The sequence below is a fragment of the Muscardinus avellanarius genome (assembly GCF_963383645.1).
Source record: "Muscardinus avellanarius genome assembly, chromosome: 1".
In the NCBI taxonomy this organism is placed as follows: Eukaryota; Metazoa; Chordata; class Mammalia; order Rodentia; family Gliridae; genus Muscardinus; species Muscardinus avellanarius.
Window position 1 is genome coordinate 204942637 of NC_137786.1, and position 23290 is coordinate 204965926.

Below are 23290 nucleotides of genomic sequence, written 5' to 3' on the forward strand. Positions count from 1 at the left end.
GTCTCTACTCCGTAACAAATGAAGTCCAAACAAATGATAATTAAATTCGTATAGAATGTTAAAAGAAGTGTGAAATGACGGCAATGTTTAGCTCAGTGTAAAGTAACAAAATGAGCATGGGCTTTTAACCAGCAGGGGGCGCCACAGGCTTGTGATTGAGCTCTGACCCTTTGGCAGGGGGATTGAAAGCAGATGTGACAGTCTCACAGAAAGAGCATTTAGCTTCCACACGCGGGAACCGTCCTCTTTGATAAGGGTTATGCTTTTCTTGTCCGAGCTAAGAATTTTGTTAGGGGCCTTCCAAGATCACGTTCAGGTTTTAAAATGGGCAATCTCCCTGTCCCCAGCTAACCCCAGGAAACCTCAGGTAGAACTCTTAGCCGTTTACAGGGCTGCAAAAATATAAAGGGCTTTCAGCCTAACTTGATTCGCTTACAAGAACTCTTTCTGGAGGCATTTTAATTGCAAGCCCTGCAAAAGCTTGTGAACATCTTCAGTAATGAATGTTTTTGAGTTGTGAAGAAGTCATCACTGAAGTGTAGAAGTATGAAATGCTGTCATTTAATATTTTCAGTCACCGCATTGTCAGGGTTGGCTTCTACCATATTTAGAGATTCTAAATGATCAAGGTATTTCTAATTGAAGGCTCATTTCAAGCCTAAAAGAAACCTAACTTCGCTGTGCTCTGCATGGTATTTTAAAAGACATTGCTCCATTATCACCGGTCACCTTTGTTGCAGGGCTCCGGCCTCTGATCTTTCCTGCTCTGCACCCACACTATCCATCACTCTGCTCTCCCCAGCCTTCTGTCACAGGCTGCCTTTTCTTCTCTCTCTTGTCAGTTCTTGTGTCTCTCAGTTTCTTGCTAGTCTGTAATCCCTGCAGGGATGTAGATGGAGTTGTGGTCTTTTCTTGCCTAGCTACCGTTGTGTCCTTTTTCTTCCCTCCTCTCGTTCTATTTTTTCCCTCTTGAAGATATATCAAGAAATGCTAAATGCTGAGGATCAGAGGAAAAGAAGGAAAAGTTTTAGTCCATCCTCACATCTCAGACATCTCACTAATTGTCTATAAACTTGATAAGCAAAATAATTTCTCAACCAGGAACCATAATGATAGAATCCTTAAGAATTAGGCTTTGTCCTAATTGAATATAAGATAATCCAACTTCATTGCTGCCATTGGCTCCATAGCAACCAGAGTTTTAGTCTTGAGCATCAAAAAGAAAATGACACTTTTTTATTCCATTAGTGTTAGTGTTTCTCACCCAGGAGATAAATTCTTTGATTAAAAAATGATGCGAGACATTAGTAAAAACCTGTATTTTTTAAACACTAGAACCACAAAAATATTTTGAAATCTATAGATTGTATTTTTGAAGCCCTGCTTTATTTCTGTGTGGTCTCAACCCTTTAGCTTAGTTTTGTTGCTTTGCTATTATTGTAAAAAAAACATGTAATGCTGGTCATTTTTGAAATCACAGGAATTTTGCTTCACGGGCACTACCTTTTTGTAAAGGGGAAAGATACACAAGATTTAAGGCCTGATCCAAGAAAGAAACATGAGTACAAAGGGCAGGGGTGCATGAAGACTTGTTAGCACCTGACCATTTAACCAAATTCCCTTTCACGGGAGTTGCATTGCAATCTCTATTTTCTCAACTTGGTGACAGACTGCACTTTAAATGTTCAAAGATGAGCACTCAACAGCCCATAGGAGGTAAGATCCTCAGTGTCGTTCCTCTACAGACCATTTTTAAGGCTGGGCCAGGGAAACCAAAAATTGTGATCATCTTCACCCATTTATCTTTAAAGCTATCATCACCAGACCTTTATAGGATAAGAATTTGTTCAGGGATCTGAGAAGACCATGAAAAACCTTAGGTTGGTTGGTAATTGAGAAAAGTGTTCACACAAGGGAATAGTCATATTTGGGTGTTGCAGGGCGCTCTCTCTCTCTCTCTCTCTCTCTCTCTCTCTCTCTCTCTCTCTCTCTCTCTCACACACACACACACACACAGCTTTATAATGACCCTAATTAGAGCCCCCCCACGTTTACTTGCATATGGAGGGAAAGCACAATTTTGGTGTGCTATAAGTCAATGCAAAAAGTTTCTATAGAATAACAACTTTTGTAGAATAAAATGCCATTGTTAATTTTAGGAAGAACTACAAAGGAAAATATTCTAAAGTGAAAAGTGGTAGAGTCAGATGGAAAATTCTAAAAAGGCTTTTCTATTATTGTTATTTGTATATTCAAAAACAAGAGAGTAAAAAGAAATCCGGCAGGCACTGGATCTCTTTAATCAATCAAGGTAGCATTTCCCTGTCTCTTCTGGGTACAGCTGATGACCCAACGAGAGTCTTGCAGTTCATATGCAACTTTTATGATTGGCTATAAAGGCCAGGTGATGGATACCACCAGAGAGAGGTAAGTCTGGGGTGCTGAACTGAAAGGGGGGAAAGGAACAAACTTCTGAACAAAGACAAGGCAACACAGCTCAAAACACTGGTGTGCACTCAGGCGCATAACCCCAATTTGTAAACAACAGGGTGTTCAATGTCCTCTTATGCAAGACAAAGGCCCAAAATAAAGACCCTGAACATGTTGGTTCTGCCTGAGAAACATCCCAATTGTCTGGAAAATAGGCAAAGGTAAGAGTGCCTAAGATACACGAGCTGGGCTTGCTCACAATGAGCACTGCAGAAGACCAAGGCTATGTTTGTCACTTGGGTCTAGAGGTTAGAGATATACTAGACCTAGAGCACACCCTCTCTTTTAAGTGTATAAAAATAAATGATCTTGATTATCAAAACCAGGGCCCATTGCAGACAGACCTTCAAATATAAACATGATGAAGGTTAAGATGCTTAGGTAATGGTCTGGGAGTTAATATTCTTGATATTCTACTAAAACTCACAGAGCAGCAAATGATTGGTCTTTTGTAAACAACTTTAATATGTAATTGTCTAAATTACTCATAAGTAACTAGGAAAACACTTATAGTCATTAGTAAACAGCAACTCACTCTTTCCATCATATTGCCAGTTTGATTTGGGCTATTAGACCTTAAATCTTTTTTACTGATATAAACAGAAGTCTCTCCAGTGTCTTTACCATTTTCAAATACCTGAAAAATAAACACATTGAAACATAAAAATAAACATATGCACAGATAAAATATTTCTTCATACATACATAAGTCCAGGCAGTCTTTGCTTTGCATAGTACTGTCAGCTGAAAGCTATGCATATAGGCATTGCAAAGCAAGAACCAATTGTATGAACATGTGCAAGTAAGTAACTGTAATGGAAATCAATAGTACTAAAAGAGCCCGGCATGGAGACATACACCTACAATCATAGTACTTGGGAGGCTGAGACAGGAGGATTGCAGGTTCAAGGACAGCCTCAGCAACTTAGTGATACTCTCAGCAACCTAGCAAGACCTTGTTTCAAAAAATAAAAAGGACTGGGTTGTAGCTCAGAAGTAGAATCCCCAAAATCACACACAAAAAAGTACTAAAAGAATAGTAAAAGGCACTTGTTTTTTCCTTTGGTTTTAGTGTCTTATCTGACTCACATTCCCTACAATCTTAACATAGATGAAAACTCAGACATTCAAGAAAGAATCACTGGCCACAATAGATGCTTACAAGGAAGAAACATCCATGAAAGGTCATCTGGCAACCAATTAACTAGCTCGTTTGATTCTTCTTGGAAAAAAAAAATAAAGCCACAAATTAGGTTAGGAATGTTTGAATTATATTTAAAACATATCAGTATTCAACTCATCTTTTGACTCACTAAAATTTAACCTGACAGATTTATTGCATAACAACAAGATGAAAGTCACTCGTTTTAAATGCATATATCCAAAAAGTTGTTGAGAACAGAGACAAAATTCATAACATTGCATTATGCAACCCTAGCTGGGGAAAAAAATCAGCAAATGTTCTGGTCAAAAGGATCCAAATAAACCAGTCCCAACAGGAAAGCTCCACTAGAGTGAACACTACCCCCTGACCGCACGGAGGATCCATGCAGGGTGTGCCATTCACTAGGCAAGAAAGGAAGCAGGCCAGAGGGAGGCCTAATGAATAATTTAAATCCTTGCTTTTTATTTTTCCTCTCAAAAGTTCTTTTCTTCTCTTCCTGATATGCCTATCACATCCATGTAGCCATTTTATATATTTCTGGTGCTATTTCCAGAGAAGGTTATTTGGGAGAATAACTTATTTAAAAATAATGAAAACTGTCTTATGTTTTTGAGATAGTTCAAAATTTTATTCAATTTGTTTTAACCTGGTTTAGAAAATAACATGTTTTAATAGCACTTTCTCATTCTTTAGACCAAAAGAGAAGTTTTTATTTTAAGAGTAATGATGATAAGAATTGTAAGTTTCATTTTACTCTGCCTTTTATGAAGCCCCCGATTGTAGAGGGGAAACCCTGCAGCTCAAAACCTCTTACTGGTTTCTACTCTGTTTGGTGTCTTTCCCTAATGGAGATTTTTTTAAAAAAAACATTTTTCTGAGTAAAAATATAATTCTGAGCAGGAAATCTATTTTTTTCAAAGAACCTTATAAACCCATTTGTTAGCTGTAAACTTAGAGGAAATAAAATGGGAGGGAAATCTTACTGTTCCAAAATCTTTTCCAGGTCCTAATCTGGAACAAAACTCCTAAACAATGGAGAAATTTACCAGTGAAAGTCACAACTCCAGGGGCATACATTCTGCAAGATTAGTGTTGACGAAAAAAAAAAAAAAACTCACTTTGAAGAACTTATTGATGTTCCTTTGTCGAGACTTGCTAGACATGGAGTCAGAGTGCAGCAAATTATATTCTAGAAAATAGCAGTGTGAGTGCTAACTGCCAAAGTGAGAAGGCAGAGAGGATTTGGTCAACACCTCACACCTTCATTAGCTCACTGCTTTGTTCACTACCTATAATAGGACTTCCCTTCCATGTCCAGAAACCTGATCTCAAAAAAATAAAAGCCTACCTATGATGTCCAAAATACCCTAAGGGCATTAAAAATGGGTGTTTTCATGCAAAAGTTAGGTGCTTAAGTGAAAGGAGGCAGCCCTTCACTAGTCATTCATATAATGTGTTTTTGCTGTATATCTATAAAAATAAAGGTGGAAACCCTATGAAAGTCTGTTCTTAAGGCTTAGCTTTGCCTTTTAAGCTCTACTGTGATTTCCCATTAAAAAATATAAGTCTACATGTATACTTGTCCCTTTTTTGCAGGAGTACTTTTATTTTTAATGTCCAGTGTTTCAACAATCAGATTTCTAAACAAAGAGTTTTTATGATAAACTAAATGTGTGAAAATAATAAATCATCTATTTTTGTTTTTCTACTACCTCATCATTAACTTTAAAAAAATGGGCTACTGTAGCTTCACAGTAGTTTTCTACATGGCCTCAATCTCTGTCTAAAATTATATCCTCACACTTGGTGTAGGATGACACAAAAAGCCAGCTGGGGCTATTCATGGGTCCCAAGGAATAAGGTCACAGAACCTAAAAACTCATGATCCAGATCCTCTTAAAAATCACGGCAGTAATGACTACTGAAGAGACACCTAGGAACTAGAATTGACTTCAATTCCCCTAGCTATGCAAAGTACAGAGTTTTCAGAGAAATCACTTTTCATGCACTCTAGTCTTTTTACTTTTCTTCATGTTAATAATGGCTTTTCTCAAGTAGGATTAAGTTATATTGACACCAGTCATTCACTGTAATGTGGTAAATTCATTCATTCATTCAACAAACGTTTATTTAGTGCCTACCATGTGCCAAGTACTGTTCAAGGATTTAAAACACTCTAGTGACCTAATATTTCTGTTCTTGAGGTACTTACCCACTGCTGGATTATAGGGAGAGACAGACAATAAATAATAAACAGAACAAACAAGTAAATCATACAGCATGTGAAAGGTATACCCAGATCTTCTGAAGTCTATTCGGTTTGGGAGGACTTCTTTAACAAGAAGAATGCAAAACTAGGTACAAACTATTAATTTAATAAGAAAAAGAAGTCACAGAAGTTTATACCAGTTTAAAAGCTCACACACAAAAAAATTACAATTCAATAAAGTCACAAAGTATTTCCATTAGTTAACTATCCAAGGCTAATTTTTTTTTTACTATATCACCCTTGATCACCTCTTCATGTGTTAATTCTTTAATAATTTCAATAAAAAGATCAGAAAGATCATTTGATCTTTTCCCTAGGCTAGCTAATCAGAATTTTTTTTTTTTTTTTTTTTTTTTTTTGGTGGTACTGGGGTACTTCTACCTCCAGGCTACACTACCAGACCTATTTTTTTATATTTTATTTGGAAACAGGATCTCTTAAGCCAACGAGGCTAGCTTCCAACCTGCGTGATCCTCCTGTCTCCGCCTCCCAAGCATGGGGATTACAAGCGTGCACCACCATGCCTGGCCTAAACAGAATTTTTTAATTATTGATGAGGAAAGTTTCTGTTGGCTTTCCAACTTTATTGGTCATTTCATAACGGTCTTAGGATTAATCTTCAATTTTGAAAAACTTGACAAAGTTTCAAAATATAAGCTATAGCATGTGGAAGAATTTTCTACAAATTAGTTGGCCCTGTTAATTTCATATCATGTTTACCCTTCACAACCAATCCACATACTTTGTTTCCAGGTCAGAAAGCAATATCCTATAAGGCCAACAGGCAATAGCCATCTTCCTGGTAGCTTTGTGTAGTTCAGTTAAAATGACCTGAACTAAACAGAGAAGTGCAATGAATGAATACTTGAGCATACTTTCACACTTTTTTTTTTAGCTATACTTTGCATAGCTAGGGGCATAGAAATCCACTCCTATTCCTAGGTGTTTCACCAGTATTTACCACAAACTAATTGCATTCCATGACACCCAAGCTAAATGTTTCCTCATGCTCTAGTTTGGATCTTGAATGTCATTCAGAGGCCTCTGTGTTAAATACTTGGTTCCTCAGAGTGGTGCTGTTGGGAGGTTGTGAAACCTTTGAGAGGTGAGGAGTATTGAGAAGTCCTTAGGTCAATGGGGTGTGTTCTTGAAGAAGATTGTGGAACCCCAGGCCCTTCTCTGGGCTGGGTTTAGATATGAGCCTCCTGGTTTATGATATGAGCATATTTTCTGGACTAAGTACTCCTGCCATGAGACGCTGCCTTGCACAGGCTCAAAGCAACGGGGTCAATCAATCATGGGCAGAAACCTTAAAAATCTGTGAGGCAAAATACACCTTTTCTAATCACAAATTACTTATCTCATTTTTTATAGTGATGGAAAGCTGGCCAATACACTCCATAGCCACTTCACTACCACCTGGCACAAGCAAGGGAGAACATGAAAGAGAAAAAGTTGGAGTGGAAAAGAATATTGGTCTTAAACCATTAGAGTTAAAATATTTTATACTTGCAAATATTACAGGAACACTTGGCCATGTGAAGAACAATGTGAGGGTTAGGATCCCTTCTAGTGTTTTTGGAAGGACCTAAGCAGAAAAGGAGCCCAGAAGCTCAGGCTTCATTTATTTCATGGTAGATGCAGTTCTGAGAAGTTTGAAGGTGGTACATGCTATGGCAGAGGAGATAGGCTTAGGATTAGGGTGGGGTGTGAACATGGTGGTCACCATATGACAGGAGTGATTTACAAGTAAGAGGGCTAGTCAAGCGGATAGCAGGGAGAAGAGCATAACAGGCAGAGGGAGCTGCTAGAGCAAAGACAAGGCAGGAACGAGACAGGAACGTGTCCAGTACACGTCAGGAACCTCAGGGATGCCAGTGTGACTAAAGCAGAGTGACAGAGAACGAGACCAAGCAAACAGGAAATCAGTGAGGTCAGCAGTGCAAAGTGGGATGGGGAAGCATTAGAGAATTTAGAACAGAGTAGTAACAGGATCTAACCTACTATGATCACTATGGCTGCTGGGCTGGGAATAGACTGGAGGGGACAAAGGTAACCAAAGGGTAGATGACACAATACACATGATAAGAAATGGTCAGTGTCTATTGTCCATCCCATAGAAATCATATTTTCTTATGTTTATTAGTGGGGTTAGGAGATAAAACTGTAGCCAGGCTAGTATTATTGAAACATGATTTCGGCATCTATGGATATAAGTTAACCATTGTAAATATTATTGCTTATTTGCAGTATTTACAAAGGTATAAAAATGTCAACAGAGTACTGAGAGAATTTTATTTACTGCAAATATTTCATGGAAACAGGGACCATGACAAACTGTGTAGGGAAAGCTGACTTTAATGGAGAATTATGAGCCAATCTAGTTCTTGGACGAGTTTGCCTAGCATCGCTCCGACATCTATTGAAGGGCTTTGTAAGGCCTTGCTCAGTACCATTATCTGGCCTTTAATGCTATAAGTCTGGTTAAGAGCTAGCTGTGGGGAATAGCAGGTTCCCAAACTCTCTACAAATGGGGAGACCACCCAGGAAGCTCTCCACTTCGTGAGCAGAAGGCCAAACACCTAAGCTTCAAAATGCCGCAGGATGCAATGCTGTCAAGAGGCAATAATAGGAAAATGACACAGCAGTGTGTTGCCAAGAGTTGGGAGGCCATTCAGTAACAGGATTTACTACTCCGAGGTCTGGTACAAAAACTAAATACAAAATAACCTCACAAAATTATCTGGCACATTTCAGGTGAATATAATTAAACACCTTGAAATAACATTAACTTGCAAGTAGTACTGGACTGGGCTCTATTGAAAGTTCACCAGAGAGTGCTCAGGAGCAACACTTGTAAGGTTGGGGGGCAGAGTGGGCAGGGAAAGGTGAAACTGTTCTCCAACAGAAGTCTCTTGTAGGAGCTCTGGGTGGCCTTTGAGAATTGTCCAAAATGGAGGTGAGGGAGCTAAGCCTTTGCACCTGTATCCTGGCCGAATGTTGAATGAAGGCTACCTTGAGGGTGGAGATTTAATCCTAGGAGAAGACACAGATTTATACTGGGGGAAATGCCCAAAACAGATGCAATGTGGCAGCTGGGAGATGGGTAACTCAGTCCAGAAGAGGAGATCCAGGCAGTGTGGTGCAGTGTCCACTACATACACGCAAGTAGTCATTCAACCCGCAGGACACTGTCACCTACAGAAGCTCATCCAATGTTCACAGCAATCAGATCGTACAGGTCAGTCTCAGAAAGGTTAAGTGTTTTATCTAAGTCAGAGCTATGGATAGGGGGCAAAGAGATGTTGAGAAGTCAATCAGATGGTGTTTATTAATCACAGGTGTCAGAAAGGACATGAAAATCGAAATATTTTTCTTATGCAAGAAACTAATTAGATGTGGGCATGGTGGCACATACTTGTAATCCCAGCATTTGGGAGGCTGAGACAGGAGGATCATGGTTTGTGGACAGCCTCAACTACTTAGTGAGGCCCTTTGCAACTCACTAAGACCCTGTTTCAAAATAAAGAGTAAAAATAGGGCTGGGGGTGTAGCTTGGAGGTAGAATGCCCCTGGGTTCTATCACCAGTACCACAAAGAATAAAAAAAAAAGCTAATTAGCCATGAAAAACTATCCAATCACATTTAAATCACATTTTCACAGACAGAAAATCCCTCTAACTGAATTAATGTTAAATAGTCATTAATTCAGAAGTATTTATTATTGTTTTACTTTTATCAACTTGCAAACTGTGTTTTGGAGTATCCACATTGTATTTTCTCAAATACACAATCTAGTATAAATCAAACAATAAACATGTCTAATCAATATTTAGTCAAGTGATACAATAAAACACATACTAAAATTATGACATTCAGGCAAGAAAAAGTTAATGAGTTACTATATTTATACCACATATAAAATATTTATATATAAAGTGAAATCTCTTTATATCCCATTAAAATTTTCAGTAAGTCCAATATATGAAAATGTTCAAAATTATCTAGAATACAGTGGCAAAATAATTTTGCTTAGTTGTCATGTTCTAATCCAAGTAATTTTAGTAAGTCCTTTATAATTAGAATATCACAAGGAAAAACAGAATTTCACTTCAATTAGACTAATTTAATGCTTGAAATTACATTCAATTTGAATTAAACTTATCAGACATGTGGATTTTGTCTGTAGTTGAATATGAGATATCATTTATAAAATCTGGTAAATAAAAGTGTTGGGAGGTTTCTGGCCTCAGTATATTTCTTTTTATAGAAAGCATGGGGAGCAGTGAGGAAAATATAGTCACATACCTACAGATTCTATTTTACTAGGAGAAATAAACATTATAGGATTAAATATTAACTAAATAATCAGACTTTCTCAAATTCTAAGCCTTGGAGATCATGTTTTTACTTCTAAATAGAGTATATGTTTTAATACTATTAAGTTTCTTTTTATTTCAAATATGCCTATTAATAAATTTCCCCTAATATAATTGGGTACCGAATACCTAAAACCTATACAAAAACTTACTATTTACAGGAAAATATTTTTATTCTAAGAAATAATCCAATTTTAAAGCTGCAGGCAGACTCTTCAGTAGGTGTAAATGAATCACTTCATTTGCACTTACTTGAAAATCTGCATTTATTCATGTTCAAATGAAAAATTTATGCTTGGGAATTTTCATGGCGAGTCAGACTAACATAGATGTCAGTGGGTGATCCAGGGCATGGGAACATACGTGGGAAGGGAGTCTCAGCAACTTGAGCATATCAAACACTCTGTGAAAAAGCTAATTGAGAGGTAAAAACAAATTAACTGCTATGGAGAAGGACAGTCTCCCTGAGAGAGAGTGTGTGTCTGTGATGGTAAGGTTCAGCGGTTGCATTTAGTCTGAGTAACTGCTGGGACAGTAATACAGTTCTGGCCTGTGGACTTTCCCCGCTGACTGCCCACCTGGCAATTCTCTGGGCACCTTCTCAGATGTCAAGACTGCACAGGGAAAGCCTGTCTCATTACAACAAGCACTGCATGGGAGCTAATGCCCGGACCAATTGCTCTTCCCTGATTTTGATACAGAAGCTGTTTTCCTCTTCGGCAGATCTAGGGAAGAAGATTGTATCTTCCTGCACATGGAGATTTACATCTGGCTGCAGATGCCTGTCAGGAAAAAGAAGACTCGAAAGACAAGTAGGTGAGAGGTTTTGATGCCCCTAATTAGCTATCCCATAGATGCTTGGAGGCATGCATGGGATCTCATCACATTCTTGAGGTCTCAGATTCTTTACCTTTAAACTGGTGGCCCAACATTTGCCTACTAGGGTAAAATCTACTTACGAAAACTGATTCGCTTCATCCCAGTTTGCTCAACACTTAAGGGATGTTCTTGAAATCATAATAAGCTTGAATATTTTGCTACTCTCCTACACTTCCTGTTCAAATGAAGGTCAGGTTGGCATTTCTCACCACCTGTCCTTAGGGCATGTCCTAAATTTGTTTTCCTCTTGCTTATTCAGATAACTGAGGTGAAATAAAGCAGCTCAGGAGCTGTGAATTCATATTTTGGCAAAATGGTGAAACAGGAAAGACAAGGAACAAGGGATGTACAAAGCAGACATGCATGCAGAAGGACAAAGAGGCCATCCCCCAGAAAAGAATCTGGCCACATAATTGTGGATAATTGACCTCAGTTACCTACCAAATATAATTGTCATGTATAATATATGTATGTATGTATATATATATATATATATATATATATATATATATATAGTTTGTGGGTCTGGAGATGGAACCCAGAGGCATTCGACCTCCGAGCTACACTCCCTGCCCTATTTTTCTATTTTTTAAAATTTTGAAACAGGGTCTCACTAAGTTGCGGAGGGCCTCACTAAGTAACTGAGGCTGTCTGCAAACCATGATCCTCCAGTTTCAGTCTCCTGAATGCTGGGATTACAGCATGCGCCAGATTTCAAAATATGTAAATAAACTTCCTCTTAATACCAATGAATGTGTGGGGAACTTGAAACTTTTTTAAATGCGCTCAAAGCCCCAGGTTCAATCCCCAGCACTACAACAAAGACTGATTGAACATGACCACAAAATAGAAGGTAAATGTCAAATGGTTTCCTGGTGGTCCTGTGCCTGTGACAGCACGTTCAAGTATTCAACGCACAGGAAAGGTGGGGCAAGGGTGCCATAGGAAGCAAAGTCAGCATCTTTTCTGCTATCAACCAAATTAGCCCATTTCCCAAACACAAGTAGGCCTGTAACAGTAAAATGTTAGAACTTTAGCAAAAAGTTAAGAAGTTTAACACATTAGTTTTGTCTTCAAAGGCATGATATTGCTCTAGTTGTATGAACATAATTATGGGTTTAGCCCAGAAGAGGTATGTTATGCTTCTCTGCATCTTCCCATGGTACCTAACACTATGCCTTGTGGAAAAAAAATAGGTACAAAATGTGAACTATTTACTTAAAATCTTAAGGGTTTTCTTTTTATTTTGGGGAAGCTGACCCTTTGTTAATTTTTCATACTGGGGATTGACCAGGGACAATCTACATCTGAGTTATACCCCAGCCAGGTTTTATTTTTATTTTGAAACAAGGTCTTGCTAAGTTACCCCACTGGTCTTGAACCTGCGATCCTTCTATCTCAGGCTCCCAAGTACTAGAATTATAATCATACACTACTACACCCAGCATTTTAAGATCTTCCTGTTACTGGGAGAATTTAAAATTATTATCTGCATACCACCCAGAGGATAAACTAGATGTTAGACAAAGACATTCTTTTAAAAAATTAAATTTAAAAATTTAAAAATTAAATCTCTGATTCAACTTCTGGGAAAATGGCAACCCAGGGAAGCAGCACATATCAGTCCTGCTGACACCCGATTTCCACTGCCTCAAAAAAGCATTCTACAAAGCCAGAAAATACTATTAGTAGAGGAATAAAAATGATAGATACAAGGACAGGTAAAAAGAAGTTTAGAAGACCAATCAGAGAGCAGAAAAGAAACCCGCTTGCCTTGTGGTGGTGGGCACTGCAATGGCACCATCTTGCTTCACAGCACCCAACTCCAAAGATGAAAAAGAAAACAACCAAGGACCTGAAGTGAGCAGTTTCAGACCATCAGGTTCTGTAAGCCATCAATTATTCCTGTGCAAACACTGGCTACAACTTCCAGCAGTGGCGGCCAAGCTCACCCTCTAGAGATCCAGATCAATGCCCTCTAGAGATCCAGATCCTAGCTCAGTACCAGAAAAGAAACCTGCCTGCCTTGTGGCTGAGGGCTCCGCAGCGGTGCCATGTTGCCTCACCGCACCCGAATCCATAGATGATCAGACAAACATCCAAGGACCTGAAGTAAGTGGCTACAGATCATTGAATTTTAAGTCATCAGTTCCTCCTACACAAACACCGGCGACAACTTGCAGCTGTGGCAGCTAAGCCCACCACACCCTCCAGAAATCTAAATGGGCACACACCAGAACCATAAGTAAAGCTGCGGTTCCTGCAGGAGAACACCCAGTGTGGCAGCCCAAGGGACTCATACAGCCGTGATAAAAACCCTGGGTCTGAGACTTTACAGTTCAACCCAACAAAGGAAGGAATGAAGTCTACAACTTACAGTAGTGGCAGCTGAGCTTACAATGCCCTCCAGAGCGCTGCGCTCAATAACACCATAAGTGAAATCATGTCTCCCATAGGAGAATGCTCAGCGTGGCATCCCCAGGAACTTGCACAGCCGCAATAAACTCCCTGGGTCTGAGACTTTGAAGTTCAACCTGGAGGAGATGGGAACAGAGTTTGCTGTTGGACATAGCAGAGGCTCAGGGAGACTCATGTTCTGATCAGTGGAAAGTGTGGGGAAATACCTATGCTTAACACTAGACCCTACTAGTAGAATCTCTGGGATCACCACAGACCACCCAATCGTGGCGAATTGATAGAAGTCAGAACAGACCAGCCCTATCTGTGGAGAACAGAGAGTCTTACATTGAGTTTGGTCTCAGAGGCATCTGCCACCTACAGAGGCGGGAAGAGACCGAGACTCCAAATCTGTGGAGAGCATGGAGGGTGACCGGCACTTAATACTAAATCCAGCCCCATTGATACTGACCACCTGCATAAAGAAAGACTCATAAAACCAGACTCATAGCGGGAAAGGTGCTGGTGGCACTCGGTATCTGCACAGAGAGAGACTACAGAGGACCTATCTGCTGAATAGTCATTTATTTGTACAGTTGCATTAATTTGTTGTTGGGGTTGTTTTGGTTTTTTTTGTTCTTTTTTATGTGTGAGTGTGTATGCCTGTTTTTTCATTTGTTTTTGTTTTTACCCTCTTCCCAAACCCAATCCTAAGGAGAGTAGAATGTCCCAGGTTCCATCTCCAGTACTGGAAATAAAAAAAAAGAAAGAAAGAAATTTCTAGAAACAAATAAAAATAGAGAAAAAACAGATCAAAACCTCTGGGACACTTTGAAGGCAGTATTAAAAGGAAAATTCAGCACTGAGTGCTCACATAAGAAAAACAGAAAATCATCAAATAACCTAACAACACACCTCAAAGTTCTTGAAAAACAGAAATAACCTAACCCCAAAGCCAGTAGAAGACAGTAAATTATTAAAATCATAGCAAAAATCAATGCGGTAGAGAATAAAAAATACAAAAAATCAACAAAACAAAGCTTGTTTCTCAGAAAAATTAACAAGATAGATAAATCACTATTCAACCTAATAAAAAAGGGGAAATTAACCCAAATTATGAGGATAAAAGATGAAAATGGAGATATCACTACTGACAGTGTAGAAATCCAGAGGATTATAAGAAACTACTTTGAAAAACTATACTCCAACAAAATGGAAAATCTGGATAAATTGACAACTTTCTAAATAAATATAACCTGTCTAAACTGAGTCAAGAAGATATAGAAAATTTAAACCAACCAATAGTAATCAAAGTGATTGAAACAGCAAGAAATATCTTACCATCAAAGAAAAGCCCAGGACCAGATGGCTTCCCAAGTGAATTTTATAAAACCTTTATAGAATAGTTAACCTCGATGCTCTTCAATCTATTTCATGAAATAAAAAATGGGGCTCTCCCAAACATCACATTGAACATCACATATGAAACATCACATATGAAGCCAACATCACATTAATATCAAAACCAAATAAAGACAGCTCAAGGAAGGAAAACTAAAGGCCTATATCTTTGACGAACTTGGATGCAAAATTGCTAAACAAAACACTAGCAACACACATTCAAAACCACAAAAAGAAAATCATACACCAAGACCAGGTATAGGGTCCATCCCAGGGATGCAAGGCTGTTTCAACATACAAAAATTAATCCATTTAATTCATCATATAAACAGAACCAAAGACAAAAATCACATGATCATTTCAATAGACACTGAAAACGCATTTGATAAAATCCAACACCCATTTATGATAAAAGCACTGCAGAGAATCAGATTAGAAGAAACAACATTATAAAGGCACTCTACAATAGGCCCACAAGCCAACATCATATTAAATGGGAAAAATCTTCGAAAATTCCTTCTAAAAATAGGAATAAGACAAGGATGTCCATTATTACCACTTTTTTTCAATATAGTACTTGAGACTCTAGGCAGAGCAATAAAGTGAGAAAAAGAAATTAAAGGAATACAAATAGGAAAAGAAGAGCTCAAACTTTCACTATTTGTAAATGACATGATGCTATACTTAGAAGACACAACAAACTCAACCAAAAGGCTTATAGGACTGATCAACAAATTCAGCAAAGTGTCTCGATACAAAATCAATCTTAAAAAATTATAAGCTCTTCTGTATACCAACCATAAGACCACTGAAAAAGAACACCAGAAAACACTTCCACTCAGGATTTCCCACAAAAAAAAATACTTAGGAATAAACTTAACCAAGGAGGTAAAAGACCTCTACAAAAAAAATTGTAAAACATTGTAAAAAGAAATTGAAGAAGACCTTAGAAGATGGAAAGATCTTCCATGTTCATAGATAGGCAGAATAAATATAATCAAAATAGCCATACTTCCAATAGTGATCTACAGATTCAATGCAATACCCATTAAATTACCAAGATCATTCTTCACAGACATAGAAATTACAGTCCTTAAATTCATTTGGAACAACAACAACATAAAAAAAACCAGAATAGCCACAATAATTCTCAGCAACAAAAACCATGCAGAAGGAATCATAATACCTGACTTCAAACTATATTACAAAACCATAGTAATAAAAACAGCATGGTTACTGGCACAAAAACATACACATAGACCAATGGAGCAGAAGAGAAGACTCAGAAACAAATCCACACACAGCCAATTGATTTTTGACAAAGGAGCCAAAAACATACACTGGAAAAAAGATAGCCTGTTCAACAAATGGTGTTTGCAAAACTGGTAGAAAAATAGAAATAAAATCCACTTTCTTACCTTGCACAAGAGTCAATTCAAGATGCATCAAAGACTTGGAAATTGGACCAAAGACCTGAGGCTCCTTGAAGAGGGTATAGGTCCAGCATTGCAACACACAGGCACAGATAAAAACTTTCTCAACAAGATCCTAAAGACACAAGAAACTAAAAGGCAAATCAATATGTGGGATTACATGAAACTGAAGAGCTTTTGTACAGCAAAGGAAACTATCAAGAACCTCAACTGAGAGCCAACAGAATGGGAAAAGATTTTTGCTACCTACTCCTCCGATAGAGGACTAATATCTAGAATATACAGAGAACTCATGAAACTCAGCACTAAGAAATCAAATAACCCAATCAAAAATGGACAAAACCAGGTGTGGTGGCACACACTTGTAATCCCAGTGCTTGGGAGGCTGAGACAGGAGGATCACACAGGTTCAAAGCCAGCCTCAGCTACTTAGTGAGGCTCTCAGCAACTTAGTGAGACCCTGTTTCCAAATAAAGTATAAAATATGTCTGGGAGTATAGCCCAGGTAGAAAACCCCTGGGTTTCACCCCCAGTATCAACAACAACAACAACAACAACAACAACAACAAAAATGGGCAAAAGAATTAAAAAGACACTTCAGAAAGGAATAATTTCAAATGGCCAATAAATGGATGAAAAAATGCTCAACATCATTAGCAATCAGAGAGATGCAAATCAAAACTACCCTGAGATTTTACTTAACTCCAACTAGAATGGCAATCATTCAAAACACAAACAACAACAAATGCTAGAGAGGATGTGGAGAAGTAGGAACTCTAAAACATTGTTGGTGGGATTGCAACTTAGTGTAACCACTTTGGAAAACAGTATAGAGGATCCTCAGAAGAATGGGAACGAGTTTACCATATGATACAGTAATGACACTTCTCGGTATCTACCCAAAAGAATGGAAACCAAACTACCAAATGAATGCATGTACATCTATGTTCATAGATGCTGAATTCACCATTGCCAAACTATGAACCAGCCAAGATGTCCATCAACAGATGAATGGATTAAAAAACTGTGGGATATGTACACAATGGAATTTATATCAGCCATAAAGAAAAACAGTTACATCATCTACAGGGAAATGGATGGAACTAGAGGGCATTATAAGTGAGATTAGTCAGTCACAAAAAATAAGAAATCAGATGCTCTCTCTAATATGTGAAAGCCATGGATGCATAAGTCATAGGAGAAACTCTAGATGAAGAAGAAAATTCTATAGATGAGCAAATTAGGTGACCTGAGGGTATGGGCGGGGTGAAGAGGGAAATTCTCTAATTCACATGACATACTTTAACAAACATATCAAAGTCAATCACTAAGCCAAGCATGAGAAAGAGGGAGGGGGAGGGAATGGGTGGGAATTGGGTAAGGGCTAATTGGGTGATGTGTGCATGTATATCTCTACCATCTTATGTATCCCATTAAGATGTATGACTACAATACACCAATAAAATTTTTTAATTAAATCTCTGAATTATCCTTTTAATAAAGTTTAATTTTCTATGCTATACATAGAGTAACTATAAAAATATACAAAAATCAAAAGGCTAAAACATATCCCGATATCACAACCCTCTGATTCTTTTTTTAATCCAGATTACTAAATTCCATCATATTTCTCTGTTCACAGGTACAGTGTATTTATATGAAATTAATACAAAATAAGCTTCAGGTCCCTTATATGCTCCAGGTTCTAAAAGTTTTAGAAGTTGCTGTAGGTGGGAAGGGAAACTATATACCAATAAAGTAATATTTCCATGTAAATATTTCTGGCAAACTGAGTGGTAAAAAAAAGATCTCAGAAGACAGTATCCGAATCTCTGAGGCTTCATTAATTTGTTGTGATTTACTATCTCATCCAAAATAAACATACACTTTGCAGAGAGCACCTGCCCTGCCCCTGCTCTCAATTTTTACCAGCTCTTGGTCCCACAGAGGCTGGAACTGCCTCCACGGGCAGCAAATGGAAGACAGCCTGCAGGCAACACTGACCAATTGTGTGCGAAAAGCACTAGTTCCAGGGACAGGGTGTCTTGGACCCATCTTCCACTTGTCCCCTGTGATTTCTACCACCTACTCACACATCAAACGTTCTCGCTCATCAATCCTCAGCCACAATCACCCACCTTACTATGAGTTTTTCCACCCACCATCCTCTACAAATGTGCTAATACCCTTTCTTATCAATTCTTTCTCTCCGTTCTCCCAGGGAAAGCACCAACATTTCTGGCGGCATCTCCATGGGAATGAAGAGGAGGAGGAATTGCTGGGGGCGGGGGGTTGGGAGGGGAGGCGGGCAGAACTAGGAAGGAAGCTATCCCTAAACCATGGCTATAGCAGACGTTCTTACAGTGGCCGAAAACAGTGACACAGGCAGAGTTGGTCCATGAGCTGATCTAGACAATCAGTAAAACTTTCAAGCAAGCCCTCATTTATACTATTTTCCAATTTCTATTGTACAGATACTCTAACTGTGATTGATTTCAAGTTCTAAATCATCACTGAAAATAAATTTGGTAAGGAATTGCACAGTAACACACCATCTTATAGTACTTGCACTAAACACAACTAGCACAAACAACTTGAAAAGAATAGGTAATAGTAAAATGTAATAGGATATTTGTAAATTAAAGGTATTTATGACCTTTGTTTTTAATATGATCTATTTAATTATAAGTTTATATAAGATTTTCGTAATGACTATACTTAACCATTGGCTCATAGACTCTGAAAATCTAACAATCAGTGCTCATAAAGCAGTGGGAGCCAGCCTTAGCACACTAAATTAACTCAAAATCTGTAGGAGAGGGGCCATTGGTAATTTTAAAACATCTTCGGATGATTCTAATATGCGGCCAGGTTGAAAACACTGCCTAAGGCCTGCGGATGGGGTGGTGCCCAAGTTTCTTGAGATTCAGAAGAACAATTCATTTTCTGAGAGAAACTAAGTGTTTCAAAGGGGGCAAATGAGGAGAGAAAAGGCAGAAGCAAATGTTGCTCAGTGCTTTGTGGTGAAAGATTCTCCTGCTTTACAGGAAAATGCCTGCGACGGGGAAGAAGAAATTGTGAGAAGAGATGAAGCTGACAAAACATTTTGGTGTGTTGGATGCAGGCTGGCCACGCTAAAACCCAGAAGGCATCAGGCAAGCCCCTGGAGGCACTGGATTTTTAATTTTAGTTTTAATTTAAATAGCCACATGATGCTAGTGCCCACTGCATTATATATCACAGTGGGCGCATACAAATATAGCGACGTGATTTCTTGCATATATAAATGTATTTTTAGTTATAGATACAGAGAGAATCTCGAAGCATATTAACAGAGTAAAAATTGTGAGAGTAACAACAATTCAGATTCTCCAGTTAAATATCTGCTTTCAAGCTAATGTGCTGAAGTGAATAAGTAATAGAAATTCTTCAGAAATAAGCAGTGAACTTGTTAGGGGAGAAAAAAGACTTTTCCAGGCCACACCGTAGTTAATATGATAGTTGTTCACACAAATGAGTGGGGACGAGAGACATTAAGGCAACCACATTCCCTCACCTGGTTTTTCTCTTAACCTGTTAAATTCCAAGTTTTCAAGTCTAAGGATTTCCCCATGAAAGCTATGCAGTTACACTCAAATTGGTTAAAAGTCATAATCCAGAGCTTATACTATATGATATTAATTAATAATATGACATAATATAATCACTTATTATTTATAATTATGACCCTACTGTTGTTATATAATTGCACTATGTTAATGGTTATATATTACATACCGTAAGTTTTTAGTTGTTACACATATACGATGATGGGACAAAATGGGTTAACTAATAGTGAATGTTTTGTAAAATAGACGAATGTGTCTGTAATCAAGTAAAAAAAAATCGCTAGGCTTGGTGGCGCACGCTTGTAATCCCAGCATTTGGGAGGTTGAGACGGGAGGATCGCGGTCCATGGACAGCCTCAGCTACTTAGTGAGGCCCTTTGCAACTCAGTGAGACCCTGTTTCAAAATACAGAATAAAAAATAGAGCTGGCGGTGTGGCTTGGAGGTAGAACGCACCTGGGTTCCACCCACAGTACTGCAAAAAAAACTATATATATATATCCAAAAACCGGTGCTACTGGACTATTAGGAAACTTTAACCTCTATCGTCTTCAACATCACTTCCTAAACCCCTAGCTGACTAGCACAGTCTATGAGAAATAAATTATCATGCTTTAATATTGAATTGCATTTCCCAAAAGGTCATTTTTGTGTGTTTGTGTGTGTGTGTGTGTGTGTGTGTGTGTGTGTGTGTGTGTGTGTTACTAGGGATTGAACCAAGGGGACATTCTCCCTCTAAGCTACATCCCAGTCCTATGTTTTTTTTTTTTTAAAAACAGGGTCTCACTAAGTTGCTGAGGGCCTTGCTAAGTTTTGGAGGTTGGATACAAACCTGTAATCCTATCTCAGCATCCAAAATACTGGGATTATAGGCATGTAACCACAACATCCAGCTCAAACGGTCAGTTTTTAATGGTAATATTCTCATTCAAAATACACATGGGGTATCATTACAAGAAACAAGGTATAACAGGAAACATCGTGTTTATAATGTTATTTGTAGAATAAACTGAATAGTATAAAGGATGATCAAAATACAATTAATTTTGAACATTACAACATCCCTATAAAATAATAAAGAGTTGTAATAATGCTATGCTTAGATGGGAGAGAGACATACTTTTAGTAATTCAAATTTTACTAAGAATAGTCTCTTGAAATGTGAGATATAAAGTTACAGAACTCTATTTACATGTTAATATAACATGGATATTCTATCATGAAAACAAAAAAAATGTTAAATATTCCTTAAGCTTTAAGCATCTACATCATGTCAACCAAGAATGAGTTATTCTTTCTGTCTTGCAAAGCTGCAATAGCAGAGTAGGCTAGGACATTTAGCCATCTTGTCCTGACAAATAACCAATTCACCTTTTTTCCCAGTATATTTTTAAGTATTGATTTTACCAAGTGAACTCAGACATGTGTCACACTAATCCAATTCAGATCCTTTTCCTTGGCAATGTAGTTTGAACATCAATCAGTCACCTGGCCTTTCACCTCCAATTCTTATTGCCACTGTCTGTCAACTATTAAAGCTTGGCCATTTCTCCAAATACGTTATTTTTTAGAAACTGAAATACACAGTGACTCCCATGAAAAAAAAATATGTTACCCGGAAACATAGGAAAATGTTTACCTGGTGACATTTCTTCATTAAAATTACTGGATAGAAAACTGAGGTTTATAAATATCCATTTCATAGGCCTGTTAGGTATTTTACTTTAAAACTTATTTCCTGAAAGGGAAGTAATATTATCACTTGTAAGTCAAACTCCAGTTTTGAAGATAAAAATGAATTTCAAACTCTGGCCATGTCCAAGGCTTTCCGTCTCTGTCTGAATGCATCGAAAGTCCTAGAGTGATACCCACCTTGAGCTGCAGGCCGCCAGGGACCAGAGTGTTTGCTGGAAGGCTTTTAATGTGTTGGTAGACGGAAGAGGAGAATTGCTCCTGCTCAGCCTGTAATTGAGGGCCAAGTTTTGAGAGATGACCTCTGTTGCTTTTGATAGCTGTCTGCAATTCATCAATCAGCCTGCTCACCTGAAGGGGTTAAATAACAAGCGTTGTTAGCAAGGAGTAATTGTTGATGTCACACCTATTAGACTTCTGAGTGGCCGGCTTGATAGGGAAAAAATGACTTCAATACAAGGATCTGAGTAAAGATGTATCCTCAAGCAAAGAGGACAGAAGAGACGCACATTCCTCCATCGAGATTACTTATTTATTTATTTATTTATTTTATTTTATTTTTTTGGTGGTACTGGGGTTCCTGGAAGCCCTTCTACCTCCGGGCTACACTCCCAGACCTATTTTTACATCTTTATTTGGAAACAGGGTCTCCTAAGCCAGTGCGCGCGGCTGGCTTCGAACCTGCGCGATCCTCCTGTCTCTGCCTCCCAAGCGCGGGAATTACAAGCGTGCGCCACCACGCCCGGCTCATCAAGATTATTTAAAGGATGACCTTTTCGCTTCAGGAACACGGAAGAGGTAGCCATTTACAATTTCTGAACGAAAAATATCTCTGAATATGAAAATAAACATACATATCTGACGAGTTTGTAAAGGACTTTTAAACTGCTTAACAGAATAAGACCTTTCTAGGATTTTAAATAATCCAATGTATGTAACCTACTCCTATATTTCATTTTTACTGTATGCACTCTCCTTTTTTTATAATATTTTATTTTACTGTGCTCCATAAAATTTAGTACATATATTAAAGACTTTAGGATTTCACTGACCTTTACTTTTGAATTTTTATTTTGAGACAGGGTGTCACTAAGTTGTTGAGGACCTCATCAAATTGCTGAGGCTGACCTCCAATCTGAGATCCTCCTATTTCGGCCTCCCAAGTACAGTAATTAAAGGCATGCACCACCACATCTAGATGATTTTGTTAACCTTTAAAAAAATACCTGTTATCTCCTCCTGAATATTCTAAAATATTATTTTAATATTTGAAAATAATATGTATTATCAAGGTATATATTGTTTGTTTGTTTGTTTGTTTGTTTATTGTGGTACTGGGGTTCCTGGAAACCCTTCTACCTCCGGGTACACTCCCAGACCTATTTTTTAATATTTTTATTTGGAAATAGGGTCTCTTAAACCAGTGCAGCTGGCTTCGAAATGCACGATCCTCCTGTCTCCGCTTCCCAAGCTCAGGGATTACAAGTGTGCACCACCACGCCCGGCTAAATATTGTTTTTTAAAAATACTTGTACTTCAAAGATAATGTTCTGCTTTAGGCAATATTTAAATGCATAT

The 23290-nt window shown here is 38.1% G+C and overlaps 1 protein-coding gene across 1 annotated transcript in view; it reads right to left on the reverse strand.

The window, feature by feature from the left end:
- Window positions 1-23290, reverse strand: part of DCDC1 (doublecortin domain containing 1) — a gene marked incomplete at both ends in the record, with an annotated part of 459856 nt that overhangs the window by 231384 nt on the left and 205182 nt on the right. The window contains 2 exons of the mRNA XM_080690535.1: window positions 3026-3127; window positions 21893-22063. Coding sequence (XP_080546661.1) covers window positions 3026-3127; window positions 21893-22063 — 273 coding nt within the window. The remainder of the gene's footprint in view (window positions 1-3025; window positions 3128-21892; window positions 22064-23290) is intronic.